This window comes from Belonocnema kinseyi, chromosome 4, assembly GCF_010883055.1.
Source record: "Belonocnema kinseyi isolate 2016_QV_RU_SX_M_011 chromosome 4, B_treatae_v1, whole genome shotgun sequence".
Taxonomy (NCBI): Eukaryota; Metazoa; Arthropoda; class Insecta; order Hymenoptera; family Cynipidae; genus Belonocnema; species Belonocnema kinseyi.
Genome location: NC_046660.1, coordinates 81,201,700 through 81,221,269, shown reverse-complemented (window position 1 = coordinate 81,221,269; position 19,570 = coordinate 81,201,700). Strand labels below are relative to the sequence as shown.

Here is a 19,570-nt window from a genome sequence, read left to right as displayed (position 1 = left end):
AATCGCACTGCACTTCTCGTAAGTTTGCGCAAGGTGCACTTTGCAAAAATCAGAAATTGCCGGTTCGTGAAGTGAAAAACTGAAAAATTGAACAAAGAATTTGCACTTTGACACGAGCCGAACGGTCCGAGAAATGTTTCTCGAATCAATACTCTTATTATCTTATCTTTCTCCTTGAGACCATAACTGATTCCTGTGAATAGTTAAAATTTCTTCGCGCTCATAATCAACTACAATAAATTTATAAATGTATTTAGTGACAAAAATGCAGAGGAGTTCGAGGGTAATGATGCCTTCAAGAGTAGTAAGAAATATCGCAAACAAGTGGCTAAATGTGCAGCAAAAAACAACCCAGGGTGTTCAATCGGCAAGGGATGCCGTTTTTCGTGGTGGACTTATAGTCGTCTGTGCTGTCTTGATTGTTTGGATATCAATTTTCCTTTACACTGCTTTTTACTACGCCTACATGCCCAGCATGTCCTATGTTCGACCGGTGCATTTACAATTTAAGTAAGTTAATTATTTTACCCTTTTTATTCCATGACATTTCGACTGTAATGTCTTTTTTCTGATTGAAAACATGATAGTAAACATAACCTAAAAAAACCTTGTGATCGATTATATATTTTTTTCTACTTTAATGTCCTTTTTTCATACTGTCATGCCTCGGAATCACTTGAGAAATTCAAAACAGTGCCAGCATACACTCTAAACAATAGTGGAAAAATATTTATGATGCAATTTTTTAAATATTACATTGAGAGGTATTTCTTTAATCTGTTATGCATATCAATAGTTTAGATGTTAATTTTGTTTGTCTACTTAGTCATAATCAATATATTTAAAATATTGATCCATCAAATTGCGTGAAATCCGTTGAAGTCCTTTTTAAAAACCCTCAAATCTGCGGAAATACTCTGAGATTCCTGTAAAACTTGGCAATCTTTTAAAATCCGTAGAAATACCAGAAGTTCTTGAAATTGCCTTTTTTTTATTTCCTAAAGTTCTCTAAAAATTCGTTGGGACCCTTGGAAAATATTTTGAATATCATTGATATCCTGGTTACCTTTTAAGAAGGATTTGAAATTTTATAAAATCTTACGAAATTCTTTGAAAATTTTCAATCTTGTTATCTTTCTTGAGATTTATTAAAATAATAAAAACTCCTTTAAATAATTTGAAATCGAATAAATTCCCGTAAACTTCGTTAAAGCTCCCTTTCATATCTATCGAAATTCCTTACAAAATAATTTAAGGAAATCCCAAAAAATCAGATAAATCCCTTGAAATATTTGATATTTTTTACATGGATATGATTCAAAATATACTTTGAAAGTTATGAAATCTTTTAAATCATCTGAAATATATTAAAAACCATTGAATTCTGTGGAAATTCTCTGAAATACATGAAAATTTTCCCAACTTTCTTAAATGAGTTGAAGTTATATAGAAATTCCTTATAATCTTATGGAATATTTTAAATAATTTTGAAATTATGAATCTCATTAAATTTTTGGGAATCTTTTAAAGTACAGTTAATTCTTTTAAATCTTTAAAAAATTCTAAATGGGTTAAATCTTGTGAAATTCCGTAAAACAGCTTTAAATTTTGAACATCTTGCAAAGTTTCTTTAAAAATGTTTAATTTACTTTCTAAAATTCACTGGAAATCTTTTGAATCTCCTAAAAAACTGTTGAAATGTTGTTACATTTTTATAAATCACTTGAAATCTTCAAAATTTTGAAACCTTTTTTTATTTTGATTTTTGAGATAGAAAGTTTTTACCCAATTAGTGACAATGTTTAAAAATATGTTTGAAGGCAAAGTAAAAAAAAAATTTGAATGGGCAAAAAAGTTAAGAAAATATTTTATTTTTATTGTTTTCAAGTTGGTGATTTAATTCCATTATTGAAAGTTCAACTATTTCCTTGAAAATCCACGTATTTTGTTAAAAATAAATTTTTTTCAAAAATACTCTTTTTTCTTAGCAAGTTGATATTATTCTTTAAAAATTCTTTTTTTCGGTTAAAAATTCAAGCAGTCCCGTTAAATATTTCTCTTTTTGAATAGAAATTCATGTTTTAGGATGGAAATAAAATTACTTGATTGGAAGTTGAACTCTTTTGTTGAAAATTATCTTCTTTGTTTAATAAAAAGTCATCTTTTTGGTTGAACATCTATTTTTGGGCTAAAAATTTAATTATTCAATTTTTGGTTGAAAAAATGATATTTTTAATTGAAAATTCATCTTTTTTTTATAGAAATCATTTTTCTTGGTTGAAAATTTATCTCGTTGGTCCAAAATTAAATTATTCCAGTTAAAAATTAATTTTTCTGGTTTAGAATTCAACTATTTCATTCAAAGATTTACAATTTTAGTTAAAAAATTATGACTTTGTTTTTTTAAAAACCATATTTCTAGAAAGGTAGCGACAGATTGCGCATATTCATGGAATTCATGAAATTCAAGGAATTCATGAAATTCAATGAATCCAAGGAATTCATGGAATTCAATGAATTCATGGCATTCAAGGAATTTATGCAATTTAAGAAACGTAGTGGCTGGCCTGTCGGCGCCGGCAAGATTGCATGTTACCGGCTTTTTTCCTTTTTTTTACATTTTTTTGTTAAATCGTATACTGATGCATGTTGATGGGCTGATTATAAACCTGGGCTTTAAAACACATTCAAATATCATTTGCAGTGTTAAAACTTAACAAAATTACGTTTTTGTATACGAAGTTTATATACACTATTTGTACCGGCAAAAAGCATATGTCTAGCATACGAAAGTGACTTACGCATTTTAGAGTGAGGCCATGTAATTGAGGAGTTATTTTGATAGTTTTTTGCTTTTGACGCGTTTAACGAAAGGTTCTACGTATAAATCACACTTTATCGTCGATTATCGAATCAAGAATTACTATTGACATCTTGTGAGGGCGAAAATGCACCCCTAAGTCTAGTGGCAGAAATAATGTAAGGTCGCACTCCTACCCCTTTTCTAATTCCACGTGGGGGCGGGAAGGCACGACTGTGTCTAGTCACAGAAATAATTAAAGGTCGCACCCCTATCCCTTTTCCAACGCCGCGTGGGGGCGGGACGGCATCCCTGTGCCAAATCACAGAAATAATGTAAGGTCGCACCCCTACCCCTTTTCCAACGCCACGTGGGTGCGGGAAGGTATTTCTGTGACTGGCCACAGAAATAATGTAAGGTCGCATCTCTACCCCTTTTCCAACGATACGTAAGGGCGGAGAGGCATCCTAATGACTGGTCAAAGAAATCATTTAAGCTCGCATGTAGACTCCACCTTTAAGGAATTCAAAGAATTCGTGGAATTCACGGAACCCAAGGAATTCATGGAATTCAAATTCTTATAACTCTTCTTCAACATCTCATGGGGAGGGGTACTGGAAGGCACCCCTGTGTCTTGTAACAGAAATAATTTTAATCAAAATACTTACCCTTTTGAAACAACGTGTTGTCGGACTAGAAGGCACCTCTGTTACTGGTCACAGAAATAACATTTTTCCAAGGCTTTAGTTTGGGAAACAAACTAGCAAGATGGCCGAAATTGAGGATTGAACATTAGCAGTAAACACATTTGGGAAAAATAATTGTTTAATGTCTTCTTTCCGCACTCTAGGCTATATCCTTAAAATATGCTTTTTTACCGGTACCGACAATTTTTTTTACCCGTACCGGCTTTGTATAAACAACCTTTTTGGAAAGTTAGTTTTTTGTTGAAAGTTAGTTTTTTTAGGAAAGTAATTTTTTACTGAAAATTTAACTTATTCCGATTGAATATTCCATAATTTTAGATCAAAATTCATCTCTTTAGTTAGACATTCATTTTTCTTCAATAATTCAATTATTCTAGTTAAAAATTCATTATTTTAGTAGAAAATTCATCTTTCTCGTTAAAAATTAATATATTCTAGTTAAAAATTTACAATTTTAGTTGAAAATTCGTCAGGTTGTTTGAAAATGTAATTATTTCTTTTTAAATTATTCAGTTTTGTGTTGAAGGTTCGTTTTTTTAGTAAAGTCTTTTTTTCACTGAAAATTTAACTTATTCCAATTGAATATTCCATAGTTTTAGTTAAAAACTCATCTGTCTGGTTGAAGATCAATGTTTTAACTTGAAATTTAAATATTAATTTTCTGGCTCACAATTGATCTTTTTCGTTGTCGAAAATGTAACTATTTCAGTTTAAGATTTTTTATTTAAATTAATATTTTTTAGTCGATAATTGAAGTAATTGTTTCCAAATTCATTTATTATTCTATTTTTTGCTCTGTTGTGTTAAAGGATGTTTAGAATGAACGTCGTGAATTAAAATAAAGGTTTGCGTTTAGCGGCAAATATGAATATGTGACTTTCAGTTAACCGGGAAATTTTGAAAGTTTGACCGGGAAATGACCGGGAATTTGAAATTGTCCGCCGAATCGCCACCCTGATTACATAAATATATTTTTATTTATTTTATGAAGATATCTTAGTATGCATCAGTATCATTTTTTACAAGGAGTAGTAAAATAGTGACATCGTTAAAAAAGTGTCAATAGTGGCGTGAGTCCAAATGTTATAGATATACTTATTTTGAACATTACTTATATATTAATAAATTTAAAACTCTTTAGATCATTTCAAGAAAATATGAGATTGATGAATTTTTAGTTGAATTGTTTTGAACCATCATTGATAGAAGATTTTTTTTTATTCAGATCTTGTGATGATGAAAAAGGAATTTGCAGTTTTCCTTCCGCCCATGTTCAGCTGACAAAGAAGCAACAACTGTTGATGGTTGGTCAGCCATACAAAGTCAATTTACATTTAGAAATGCCAGAATCCCCCGCCAACAAAGAATTAGGTAAGGCGAACATTTTACCTCTGAATTACAAACTTTTTCCTTTAATTATATTTCCTATGGATAATGATAATCCTTTTGGCAGGGTGGCCGTAAATCAGGGAAAAGTCTGGGAATTTTATTGTATTTTATTGTAACTGTCAAGGATAATAATAGTTCATATCCCAGCGGAGCTAGAGAGCGTTTTTTTCACAATCTTAAAAATTAATCAATATTATTAAAATATTGATCCTGGCCAAGTAGAAAAACAAAATTAACATCTTAAACTATTAATTAATTTCTCTGGTCAAAAAACTTACATCAGTAATAAGATGTCAAGAATAATATTTGAATTTCTAATTTGGAATTTGTTATTCCGTTTATAAATGATTCTACGTTAAAAATGTTACAAGCTTAAGATTCTGGACTTTAAATATTGATGGTCAAGGCAAAATTAGAGAATTTTAAAATGAATTTTTTGCGGCCACCCTGATATGTATACTATTTTTGTTAGTAATTTAGTTGCCTTTTTTCATCTTTTTTACTGGAAATTCAATTGTTTTGGTAAAAAAATAAATTTTTGTTGAAAATTTTTATTTTGGTGTATAAAATTCAACTGGAATCTGTTTTGGTTGACAATTAAACTATTTAATGAAAATTCGTTCTTTCTGTTAAAAACTCAACTGTTTTGTTAGAAATTTAAGATTTTTTGGATAAAAATGTAATATTTTGGTTAAAAGTTATTATTTTCTGGTTGGTAATTCAACTAATTTGTAAAAAATTTCAAATTAAAAAAAAAAATTTTCTGTTGGAAAATCATAATTTTACTCAAAAATTTATCTCTTTGGTTGAAAATGGGTTTATTTGGTTAGAAAATCATTTTTTTCAAATTAAAATTTAACTATCACAGTTAAAAGTTCATTATTTCAGTTGCAACTTTAAAAATGCATCTCTTTGTTTGAAAATTGAACTATTTGGTTGAAAATTCGTTTTTTTTTCCTTAAATTTTGATGTTTTTAACTGTAGACGTAAGTTTGTAATTTATGGTTAAAAATTGATCTTCATATTTGAAAGTTCGCATTTGTGGTAGAAAACTAATTTTATAGTTTGAAATTTCCTCCTTTTTTTGTCGAAAATGTAACTATTTAGTTCAAAATTAACTTTTTTCATGGAAGTTCATATTTTTGGTTTGAAAATTCGACTTTTTTTACAAAAAATTCGTCTTTACGCTTGAAAGTTCATATTTTTGGGTTGAAAATTCGTCTTTAGGCTGTGAAGTTGAACAATTTGGATAAAATTTATTTCTTTCTTGTCTGAGAAATCTGAATTGGTTAAAAATTCGATTTCTTGGTTGTATAAATCATAACTTTAGTTGAAAACTCATCTCTTTGGTTGAAAATTAAACTATTTTCTCGAAAATTCGTTTTTTTTGTTGCTTAAAATCAACGTTTTTAACTGTAATCGTAACTTCTTAGTTAAAAATTGATCTTTATATTTGAAAATTCGCCTTTTTGGTAGAAAAATAATTTTTTTAGTTTGATATCTCCTCTTTTTTGTGTAAAAAATGCAACTATTTAGTTCAAAATTAACTTTTTTAATGGATGTTCATATTTTTGGGTTAAAAATTCGACTGTGTTTTTTTTTTTACAAAAAATTCGTCTTTAGGCTGTGAAGTTGAACAATTTGGATAAACTTGATTTCTTTCTTGACTGAGAAATCTGAATTGGTTGGAAATTCCTTTTCTTGGTTGGATAAATCATAACTTCAGTTGAAAACTCATCTCTTTGGTTGAAAATTAAATTATTTTGTTGACAATTTGTTGTTTTTTTTTGCTTAAAATCAATTTTTTAAATTGAAAACGTAACTTTTTAATTTTTGGTTGAAAATTGATCTTTATATTTGCAAATTCGTATTTTTTCGTAGAAAACAGATTTTTTTTAATTTCTTTTTTTTTATTAAATATGCAACTATTTAGTTCAAACTTAACTTTTTTGTTGGAAGTTTATATTTTCGGGTTGAAAATTCAACAGTTTTTTTTATTACAAAAATCGTCTTTAGGCTTGAAAGTTGAACAATTTGTATAAACTTGATTTCTTTCTTGGATGAGAAATCTGAATTTGTTGAAAGTTCATCTTTTTGTTGGATAATTCGTCATTTTAGTTAAAAATTATCTCTTTGGTTGAAAATTTTATCTGTCTGAAATCTGTCTTGAAAATTTAACTATCTGGTTGAGGCTGCAATTTCTTTTGGATGCAGTTTAATCTTTTTTGATTAAAAATTTGACCATTTGGTTGATAATTCATATTTGCAAGTTACAAATTCAACTGTTTGCTAAAAATTTCAACTATTTTGTTGACATTTCATCCCTTTTGCTTTAAAGTTGAACTATTTCTTGATGAATGCAACTGTTTGGTTTACATTTAATTTCGTTGTTGTTGAAAATTCTACTGTTTTTTTTTTAATAATACAACTGTTCTTCTTTTTTTTTATCGAAAATTCAACTGTTTTGTTAAACATTCGTCTCTTTGGAGAGAAAAATCGTCCTTTTGGATTGTAAATTCATATCTTTTGTTGAAAATTCACATGTTTTCTAAAAAATAGAATTATATGATTGAAAAAGCAACTGTTTTTGGTTGAAGTTCAATCCTTTTGTTTGAAAATTGGACCATTTGGTTGAAAATTCAACAATTTGTCAACGATTTTGTTGAAACTGTTACTATTTTCTTAAAATTACATATTTTTTGATTGAAATAATTTTATTTTTTTTTTATTTTAAATAATTGTTTGATTCAGTTTATAAATGATTCTTTTTTTATGTTACAAAATTAAAGTGCTGATTTTTGAATATTAATGGTCAAGGAAAATAATAAATTGAACCTCCGCATCGTAGAACGGGATATAAAATATTTTGTGAGGCGTGGGAAACCACGGGCAGCTTTTAAAACCATTATTGAAATTTTATGTTTAAAGTGTTGACTTTTATAGAGAATTAGATTGCGTCTCTTTTTCCCCTATGGAAAACTGTTGTAAATTCCCTCGATTTTGAAATAATTGAAAAAAACACCATTTTTTCATAGCCTAAAATTTTCGTATCTTTTAAGTTCAAGTCGCTCTAAGTCAGAAACTATCGCGACTTTCAACTTTTAATTTTAAGGAATTGTTTATAAAACTATACTTTAGCCTTTAGAGCAATTAAAGTTTATCTTTTTTGTTAAAAGCTGCCCGGGGCCTTCCCACTTCTCGCAAAATATTTTATATCTTGTTCTACGATGCGGCGGTTCAATTGGTCAGGTAAAAGTCAGGGAATGTTGAAAATTAAGTTCTTCGGCCACCCTGGATAATTTTTTGTGTAATATTTCAGGGTGTCTAGTGACCTTGAAAACTTTGAAAACCTGGAACTGTCCTTAAATTTTGTTTAAACCTTGAAAACCTGGAAATCTCCTTGATTTTTTCCTGAAAACCTTGAATTTTAATTATTCTTTTTCTCTTTTCATTTAAAACAGTAATTTTATCGAAATGCGAAGAGTAATTCAAATCTTTTAGCCTATTATGAAAGAAACATCTCGTTTAGAAAAAATTTTGCTGCTGAACATTTTTTAATTTTTCAAGATATAATTGATCTTTTGTTTAGTACAGAATAAATAAAGATATTTCAAGGCACTTTTTGTTGAGGTGTTCAACTAAGAAATTATAAATATTATTAGTTTAAAATTTCGATTTTAATTAAGTTTCAGAATTAGAATAAGCCATGGCCATACAACAGATTTTTCGAAGGGTTGACCACTCGGTTTTTGAGTGTACAATATATTTCAAAAGGTTACAAAATATTTCTATAGATTTCAAAATATTTCAAATATTTAAAATATTAAAAAAATTTTTAACATTTCATACAGATTTCACGGATGTTAACGATTTAAAAAAGGCGCGCACGCCAGATTTTAATAAAGAATTCATAGCAATTTCACAAACATTTTAAAACTTTAAAGATTTAAAGGATTTCAAAGATTTAAAAAAGGGTACAGTACACCAAATTTCAAAGATTTCAAAAATTTTAAACGATTTTAAGAGGTTTTAAAACATTTTAGAAGATATCAAACTATTTCAATTACTTCAACGAATGCAACTCTCTCAAAACTCTCTTAAAATAATTTAAAAAAATGAAAAGTTATTTTTAATTTACCTAGGAATCTTAAGAAAATGGTTTTATCTCTTAAAATTACTCAAATTTCGTCTACAAATGATAAATGTTCGATTGTTATTTACACATCCAAATAGTAAAGAAGTGTTCTCAAATTTGTAGTATTTTTTGAAAATTCTGGAAAAAATTCAATTCATTTTGACAGATATTTAGAAGTTCTGTAAATATTTCCAAAATAATTTTTAATTTAAAACAACTTCTAGATTTCTCAAGATTTCAAATAAGAATTTGAAACTTTCCAAGGACGTTTAAACTATTAAAAAAGAAAATAATTGAATTTCTAATTTAAGAAGTGTTCAGATAAAATTTTTTAAATTTTTCAATATTTGATGTTTCGAGCTTCAAATTCCTTCAAATTATATAATTTTGAAAATTATAAAGTTCATTGATTAATTTTTTAATTTTGAGCATTGAAAATGATAACGTGGATTTATATTTTGTTTATTTAAAAATGTTTGTGTCTTCAATGTTATACGCGCGTAAATTATTGGGCATTTAAATACAAAAATTTTTAATTAAAAACTTTTCAATTTTAAAAGTTCCAAATAAAACAGTTCTACTTTGAGTGCTTTCATTTGTAGCTCAGTTTTTATTGCCCCAATTGGGAAATGTTTTAGCTTTAGTATTCCATTTTTTAATTTTATTGACCGTGAAAAATGTTTGCGAACCAGGAAATGACTGGGAATTTATTTCGTTGATTAAAACGGCCACCCTGAATAACTTCAAAATTTGTTAGGAGATGTCAAAAGATTTCATAAAACATTCATAAAGATTTCAAAACAATACGAGAATTTCAAAGATTTCAACAAGGGTGCAGTACACCAGATTTCAAGGATTTCAAACCATTTCAAAGATTTTAAACGATTTAAAAATGTTCGACAAGATTTCAAACGATTACAAAAGATTTTCGAAAGATTTCTCAAATATTTTAAAGAATTCTTAAGGATTTAAAAGCATTTCAAGAATTTCAAAGATTCCAGCAAGGGCACAGTACAACTGATTTTAAAGATTTCAAAACATTTAAAAGATTTTTAATGATTTCAAAAGCTTTCAACAAATTTGAGAAGATTTTAAAAGAATTTAACTATTTCAAACAAACAGAAAATGTTTCACGAACAAACATTAAAGAAAGATTTCAAAAATATTTAAAAAATTTAAAAACATTTCAAATATTTTAAACGATATCCACATTTTTTATAAGATTTCAAGAATTTCAAAACATTTCAAAGATTTTAAGCGATTTCAAAAGGTTTCAGCACATCTGAGAAGATTTCAAAAGACATCAATGATTTTAAACAGACACAAAAGATTTCGCAAACAAAGATTAAAGAAAGAGTTCACAAAGATTTCGAGAATTTTAAAGATTTTACAAAAGCTTTGAAAATGTCAAAAGATTTCTCAAAGATTTCACCGAAATTTCAAGCTTTCAACTAAGGTTTGTAATACTTCACAAAGATTTCAAAAGAATTCCCAAAGATTCAAATAATTTTAAAGACATTACAAAGATTGAAGAATATTTCTAAAGATTTCACAAAGACGACTCATGTTCGCAAAAAATTAAGAATTTGTTTATTTACGATTCGGCTTTCTTTAGAAATTTTTGGCCAATAAAAAATGAAATGGCTTATTTTTTAAATGTATGACAAACGTTTATTTCATTATTTAATGTAAGAAAGGAGACCTGGAAATTTTTGATTTCTTGACCTGGAAAACCGGGAAAACCTGGAAAAGACCTTAAATTTTGTTCCTAAGAATCGCTAGACACTCTGTATTTATTTCAGGAATGTTCATGGTTTGTGCTCAGTTGCGTAGTCGAGATGGTGTACTCGTAGAGCACTCTTGTCGTTCTGCGATGCTTCATTACAGAAGTACATTACTACACATTTTAACGACTCTTACATTTTCGCCAATGATGATTTTTGGAACTCAGGAGGAAAAGCAGAATATCGTCCTCGAGTTGTTTGGAAATTTCGAGGAAGACCAAGTAACTAATCTTGAAATCTTATAGATCATTAAAATTTATACCAAGATTCGAGGTTATTTTTAAATATATATTTGAGATTTCAATATTCTGTTATTGATTTTAGAGTCATCCAGTGACGCTTGTATACGTGGAAATACAATCACGTCACATAGAATTTTATTCAGCAACGATAATGATCAACGCTCATTTGTCGGGTCTGCGCTATTTGATGTTTCACTGGCCCATTCTATCTGCCATTGTTGGCATTGGTACCAACTTGTTTTTCATAGCTCTTGTCTGTACTCTATCCTACCTCCACTTCGCCCTCGAGGAAGACAATTCGGACGATGATTTTGGTTTCGAAAAGGGCGAATTTGAGGAAGAGAAGGAACTCAAATCGAATAATGACCGTAAGTTTATTTCACGATATGAATCATAATCCTAACATTTAATATTAAATATGGGTCACTTGGAGTGGTCCACAGCCTGTAATTCTTAATGTATTTCAAATTTAAAAATATATATATTATCGGCATAAATAAATAAAATAAATTCCTACTTGAACAGAATTCTTGAAAATAGATATGAACAAAAATGTTATTCAAAATTTATAAACAATATAGAAACAAAAAATTTAAAACAAAATATAACCTATTAATGTCCATAGGCACGCAAATAGATATAACGAAAATATTAATATTAGGGTAAGAGCATTTAATTAAAAGATTTTACATAAAAAAGAATCGCGGGCCTCACAGACCTGGCCCTATATTTCCTATTGTACTCTATATTCAGTTAATGTCCCTCAAATACTCTATTTTCAAGATTTGGTCCCTTTTGGTACCCTATTTGAATGAGGCATTTTGAAAAAAATCAGAATTTCACTAAGAAGTAATTGTACAAAATAATAAGTGCTGCCACACAGTCACTATTAGTCACTTTTTCCAATGAAAAGATCACATTAGTCAATTTTCATTCAGTAAATTAATTCGTGAGTTAATCACCATTACACTTTAGGTCTATACCTATTTTTGAATCATCGTGAAGTCTTTGAAATATTTCAGGTTATGTATAAAGATTCCGAGAAATTTTTAACAGAATTCATTAATTTGAAGTGATTTTAAAGCTTTTGAAATATTTTAGGATAAAGAATTTTCTGGAATTTCTTAAGATATGGAATGGATTTTACAGAGCGTATGAGATTAAAAAATATTTTACGTTATTTTATTAGATTTCCGATATTTTTATGATTTCAAGAAATTTTAAAACACTCAATGTATTTTAATACATTTTCCATGATCTCAGAAAATATCATCATAGAATTTCACGGGATTTTATGATATTTTAGTGGATTCTAAAGAATTTATTCATGAGAAGTGAGGTATTTTTTAGGGTATAAAAAATTTGGAATTCGCCCTGAATTATTATTAATTTATCCTAAATTCTTTGGAATTCTCTTGAATTTATCGTACTTTTCAAATTCCTTGGCATTTTGAAGATATTAAAAAATTTTTTTAATTGTTTAAAAATATTAGAAAAATTTTGAAGATATTTAAAGATATTTGAAAAGATTCTCTGGCGTTTTCAAGGGATTTAAAATAATATTAAAAGATGTGAAATATTTCAGGAAATTAAAAATATTTCCAGAAATTTTTTATTAATTTCAATAGTTTAAAGATTTTAGGGTATTTTAAAACTTCTAAGGCTTTAAATGTTTAAAAAGTTTAAAGGTTTTATAAGATTTCCGAGGATTTCAATGATTTTAAGGGATTTTAAAACTCAATGTATTCTAATACATTTTCCATGATTTCAGAAAATATCATCATTGAATTTCACGGGATTTTATAATATTTTAATAGCTTTTAAAGAATTTATTCAGGCGAAGTGAGGTATTTTTTTAAGATTTTAAAGTTTTAAGATATTTGTAATTCACCCTGAATTCTGATTAATTTATCCTAAATTCTTTGAAACTCTCTTGAATTTGATTAATTCTCTTTAATTTTATGAATTTTTTTAATTCACTTGAATTTCTTCAAGAGATTAAAACAATTTTAAGATATTTTAATATTTCACTCGATTGTTTTTTAAATTCATCTTGATTTTTGATGCATGTAATCTACTTCTTCTTATTTCTGTTAAAAAATTTACTGTAATCAATGCAATTTTTGTCGATTCTTCGAATTATTCCTAATTTTTTTAAAATTCTTTTCAAAAAATTTATTTACTTAAATCCTCCTACATTCATTCAATTCTACTTAATTCAGTAAATTTTTTTGAATTTTGAAAATTTTTTATTCAATTGATCCTGAAGTATATTGAGTGCACCCTGAATTCTTAGGCATTTCATCAAATTCTTTTAATTCCTTTGAATTCTTCTTCAAAATTACTGAATTCCATGAAGATTTTTCATATTTTCAAACTGTTTTAAATTCATTTGATTTTTTTAATTCACTAATTTTTATTAATTTTGTCAAATTCTTCTCTACTCAAATTCTTTCTCTAAATTTATTTTAGTTTTACGGAAATCAATGGAATTTTCTAAACATTTTTTAATTTTTTTGAATTCTTATGAATGTAACTTAAATTGTTCTGAAATCTTCTGAGTTTATCCTGAATTTGTTGCCCTTTGAGCGCCTATGAGGTTTTAATAGATTTTACGTTATTTTATATGATTTCCGATAATTTCAACGATTTTAAGGGATTTTAAAAATCCATGTATTTTAATACATTTTACATGATTTCAGAAAATATCATTATAGAATTTTACGCGATTTGATTATATTTTAATGGATTTTAAAGAATTTATTCATGAGAAGTGAGTTATTTTGTAGGGGTTAGAAGATTTGAAGAGATTTGTAATTCACCCAGAATTCTTATTAATTTACCCTAAATTCTTTGGAATTCTCTTGAATTTTATGAATTCACTTGAATTTCTCTAAATTTATTCTGCTTAATTCAATGGGTTTTTTTTTAATTTTTAAAAGTTATAATGTAATTGATCACCAGGATCATTTGATAAAATAATCAAAGGATTTTAAATATTTTAATGTATTTTTTTTCAAATTTATTGGAATTTTTTAAAGGAGTTTAAAGGATTAAAAATAATTTAGGTTATTTTAAAAGATTAAGCATTTTTTTATTGAAGGGCTTTCAAAAGATATCAAGGAATTTCCCAGGGTTTTAAATAATTTTTAGGGCTTTTACTTGTTCAATTGTTCAATTATTTTTTCCATATTTTTTAATTGTTTTCAATAAACTTGATTGCTTTTTTAATTCAGCTTGATTTTTTATGAATTTCATATAATTCTTCTCATCTATTTTAAATTTCTCTAAATTCACTCAAAGTTTATTATACTTATTCAAATTTTTTCTGATTCTTAAAATTGTTCCAATTCATTTGAATTCTTTTGAATTTAACCTGAATTATTCTGTAGTCATTCGTCTCTTCTTATGTTAGAAATTAGTATGGTTTTAAGGCATTAAAAATATTTTAGGGTAGAGAATTTTTTAGGCTTTCGGAAGATATGGAACGATTTTAGCGGACCTATAAGGTTTTATGATATTTTGAAAGATATGACAGGATTTTATCAGATTTTCGAGGATTTCAATTATTTTAAGGAATGTTACAGCTCTCAAGGTGTGGTAATATATGTTCTAGGATTTCAGGAAATATCACAATAGAATTTTATAGGATTTTATCATATTTTATTGGATTTCAAAGAATTTATTCACGAGAAGTGATGTATTTCGTAGGATTTTAAAGGGCTTATAAAATATTTGAGGTCATTTTAAAAGATTAGAAGTAGATTTTAATTGATTTTAGTAATTTAATGGGATTTCAGAAGATATCTAAGTGTTTGAAATATTTTAGGAAATTTCAAAATATTTCCGGAAATGTTTATTTATTTCAAGAGTCTGAAGACTTTTTAAAGACATTGAAATATTTGAGGGTATCTTAAAAGATTCCACAATTTTTTTAATTGATCTGAACAATTTGAAGGGATTTCAAGGACTTTGAAATATCTTAGGGTATTTTAAAAGATCCCAAGACATATTCAAGAAATTTAAACAATTTCAAGCGATTTCAATGAGTTTATATAATTTTAAGGAATTTAAACAAATTTACATGCGGTTTTAAAGAATTTCCTAAAACTTTAGAAGATATGGAAGGATTTTACCAGACCTGTAAGGTTATAGGATATTTTAAAATATTCTAAGGGATTTTTATCAGATTTACGCGGATTTCAATGATTTTGTGGGATTTTAAGTGCTCTCAAGGTATTTTAATAACATTTTCAGGATTTCAGAAAATATAAGATTTCATGTGATTTTATATTATTTTGATGGATTTCAAAGAATTTATTCACTAGAAGTGAGGGATTTCGTATGGTTTCAAATATTTCAAGAGATTTAAAAATATTTTTTGCAATTCATTTGGAATTTGTCGTGAATTTTTCTTAATTTATCATGAATTCATTTAAATTCTTTTGAAATCTTCTAAATTCATTCAATTCTACTCAATGCAATCTATTTCTTAAAAGTTTTGTTTTGTTTAATTCATCTTGAAATCTAAAACTCTCTTTGAATTCATGGCGATTTCATCAATTTCTTTTAAATTCTCTTTAATTTGGCCCAAACTTACTTAATTTAATTCAATTAATTTTTTTTACATTTTTAAATTGTTTTGAATTCACTTGATTTTTTTTAAACATCAGTTTGATTTTTTATGAATTTCAAAGTTTTGAAGAGATTGGCCATTACTTTTTTTGCAACTAATCCTGAATTCTTTTGAATTCTTCCAATTCTACTCAATCCTTGAATTCCTAGGCATTTCATCAAATTCTTTTGAATTTTTCTAAGTTCATTTCAAAGTTACTGAATTCAAATTAGTTTTTTCATATTTTTAAGTTGTTTGCAATTGATTTGAATTTTTTTTTAATTCATAATTTTTTGAAGGGATTTCAAAGCTTCCAAAAGTTTCATTCTCGAAGATTTCGATAATTTTGAAGGATTTTAAAGCTCTCAATGTATTTTAATACATTTTCCAGGTTTCATACAATATCATCTTAGAATTTCACGGGGAATGTTTAAAAGTATTTTTTCAAATCCCTTGGCCTTTTCAAGACCTTTAAATTTTTTTAAGGATTTTAAATATTTTAGGCTATTTTATAAGATTACAAAGCAATTTTTAATTGATTTTGGTAATTTAATGGGATTTCAAAGTATTTGAAGTACTTGAAGGTATTGTGAATGATTCAGAGGCGTTTTCAAGGTCTTTACAAAGTCCCAAGGGATTTCAAAAGATTTGAAATATTTTAGGAAATTTTAAAAGATTCCCAGTTTGTTATTTATTTCAATATTATGAACAGGTTTCAAAGAGTTTGAAATATTCTAGGGTATTTTGAAAAGTTTAAAGGAATTTTCAAGAGATTTAGGCAATTTCAAAGGATTTACAGGGGTTTAAATAGTTTTAAAGGATTTGAACGCATTTGAATGCGGTTGTAAATTATATCATAGAATTTTGGAAGACCTATTGGGAATGGTGGGCTACCATTTCGCCACATGGTGCCTAAAAATGGAACCAGGAAGAGTAAGTACAATTTTAAAAATGTATTTTAATTTTTGCATAAAAGTATTTTTACGATTGTTTTGTACAGTATAAAACAATGATTACTAAAAATAAATATTCATCAAAAACAAATAGTTTTAAATAGAATTTCCATCTTATACAGTGAAAAACACATTTTTGTGAAATAGGTTTAAAAAAAACAATTATTTCATTATTTCATGTGAGTTTCAATGCATTGTATGCTTAAATAAACTTTAATTAGTGTATGTAGCAACAAATTTTATCTATATTATGTCAAGAATACTAATAATAGACAACTGGAATTTAAATACGAATTCTAACCTAACTTTTATATCAGATTTTTAAATAATAAATATTTTATGTATAAATTAATAAAAGTTTACTTTGAGTTCATTTTTGCTTCAAAATAAATCCATTTAAGTTTATAAAAAATATTTTTGTTAAAAATATTGTTTCCGATAAAGACTTATTTCTATTATCCAATAAATAGTTTAAAATTCACAAAAAAAGGTTAAAATACTTTTATGCACAAATTAAAATGCATCTTTAAAATCGTGTCTATTCTTTCTAGTTCGAATTTTTGTCACCAGGCGGCGTATCGCAGTTTAACCATTCCCATTCAAATTTTAAGATGTTTCAAAAGATAAACAAGGATTTTTAATAATTTTTCCAGGATTTCAAGAAGTATAATTATTTTTTTAATTCCTTTTGGATTCTTGTAGACTCACTTAATTTTACTCAATCCAGTGAATTTTTTCAAAGGTTTTGTTTTAATCGTCTTTAAGGCTTTAAAACTTGCCTTAAATTCTTAGGAATTTCATCAAATTCTTTTACATGCTCTTTTATTTTTCTAAACTCATTTTTTAAAAATTCACTCAAATTTTGGAAAATAAAAGAAATTTTCGATTTAAACAAAATTTTCCAATTCACTTGAATTCTTTTGTAGTCATTAGTCACTTTTTGGTTAGAAATAAGTAGGGTTTCAATATTTTCAGAGATTTGAAATTATTTGTTGGAATTCACCTTAAATTCTGTGAAATTCTCTAAATTTTGTTAATTTATTTAAATTCTTCTAAATTCACTCAGTTCTATTTAACTCAATGGATTTTTTAATATTTTAAAATTTTTTATATAAATGGTCCTAAACTCTTATGCATTTCATCAATTTTTTTGGTATTTCTTTGAATTTTTCTAAACTCATTTCAAACTTACTGAATTCAATTCAGTTTTTTCATATCTTTAAATTTATTCTCTGGATTTTTATGGGCTTCTTAGAATTCTTCTTGTTTACCTTAAACTCCTCAAAATTCATTCCCGTTTTATGAAAATCAATAGAATTTATTTGACTAGAAAAAATCCAATTAATTTATATTCTTTTGACTTTATCTTGAATTGTTTTGAAGTCTTATAAATTTATCCTGAATCTGTTACTCTTTGACCGCGAAAAATGACCTATGAGCGTGACAAAAAGTACTTTTATCCCATAGGGACTGTGAGGCCTGAAAATGGTCACACTTCCAAAGTCTTGCAAGATTTAAATATTGTTTATACTCTATTTTTATAATTTAAAAACTCACTTATCTATTGACCATAGAATCTTCGGACACGTCATCAATGGAGGAAGACGCTTCCATGTTGGAAGATAGTCCCAAGAATGAAGAAGGTCAATCGTCAAGTTTGATGGACCCAGTCATGGAGAAACCCAGCTACATTCAGGAAATTTCGTCGCTAATTGCAGAATCAACTGCAGGAGAGTTATCTAAATAGGCTTATTTATAACCATTTTAAGAGAGAAGAACATGGACTGGTTTAATAGAATTTCGAGTCAAGTACGTAGATTTATATTTCGAGGAAATTACTGTCAATTACTACACACCCATGCTGTGTAAAAGATAAAATATTCTAAATTGTAGAAAGTGAAAATTGACGAACATCTAGATTGAGAAGCTTCTTTTTCAGAGATGGATCAAAGAACTCTTGGGGAGTTTTGATGAAGAAAATGAACAGAGAAAGAAGACTATTCATTTCTGAATAGTAAATATGCACTATGTCATATTTTGTAAATATCTTTTAGTTTTTCCGCAAACAATGCGTTCTCTTGTTCATAAGTATATTTGATATATTTGAATTAGTCTTTAAGCGATCAAATTAAAATAGTATATTTACTGTCTCAGACATATATAATTTATGTATTTTATTTTATAAACGACTCAGAGCATAATATATATATTGTCGTATATCGTAAATTGTTAAGTGACCTGTAAAATGTGAGTGTATAAACTTTCCTCTTTACATTGCATAGCAGCTTTTTTATTTTGCGGGTTAGCGTGTCCCGTAAGTTTAGTTTTACAAAACAGAAATGTGCGAATTTTCTCAAAAGAAGTTTATTTTTAATGTGAGATAGTTAGGCAATCCGATTAGGTAAGTTTCATTTTTAGTCTTCTATATGAAAAACTTTTCTCTTAAAAAATGAATTAATATTTCCCCGCAGATTGTTTATCGATTCAGAGGCGGGAGATTCAAATTTTACAAAACTCTGCGTTTCCCCTTTTTTAAATTCCCATTTTTTCTTTAGATATACGATCAGGGTGTTTATTCAAATCGTGGAAAAAATGCCCCGACATTTCCATGTTTTTCCAAAAATTTTCTCGGTTTTTGTATTTCTCCCATATTTGTGCCAAAATCTTTTAAAAATAAAGGTCAAGCATCGACAACTTTAATTTAGTGATTGTGAATTCTCTTTTGTTAAAGCTCTTTCGGCTTTGGCGAACACAATCTCATCACGTACATTTCGTGTTTCGCGCTAGATCTTGTAAAAAATGTGAACTTTTCTACATTATGTTCAACACTATTATGTTAAATGTATAGTATATTTATTTCTGTACTTCGGTCTGGTACTGCTTATTCAGATATTACAAAATAATGTAAAACTTTTATTTTTCATGATTACTTTAATATTTTCACC

General features: G+C 27.2%; 1 protein-coding gene across 2 annotated transcripts; it reads left to right on the top strand.

Annotated features, from left to right (window-relative positions):
• The first annotated feature begins 11 nt into the window (after nucleotides 1–11).
• Nucleotides 12–18,904, top strand: LOC117171999 (seipin). Of its 2 annotated transcripts, XR_004466944.1 has the most exons (6): nucleotides 12–510; nucleotides 4,733–4,878; nucleotides 10,834–11,036; nucleotides 11,140–11,425; nucleotides 18,200–18,434; nucleotides 18,565–18,904. XR_004466944.1 is itself a non-coding variant. In XM_033359714.1 (5 exons), exons 1-5 carry the CDS (start codon nucleotides 248–250, stop codon nucleotides 18,370–18,372), a joined length of 1,071 nt encoding a protein of 356 aa, XP_033215605.1. In that variant the 5' UTR covers nucleotides 13–247; the 3' UTR covers nucleotides 18,373–18,904. The 2 variants fall into 2 exon arrangements, 1 of the variants encoding a protein (XP_033215605.1); XM_033359714.1 differs by having other exon boundaries at nucleotides 13–510; nucleotides 18,200–18,904.
• The last annotated feature ends 666 nt before the right edge of the window (nucleotides 18,905–19,570 follow it).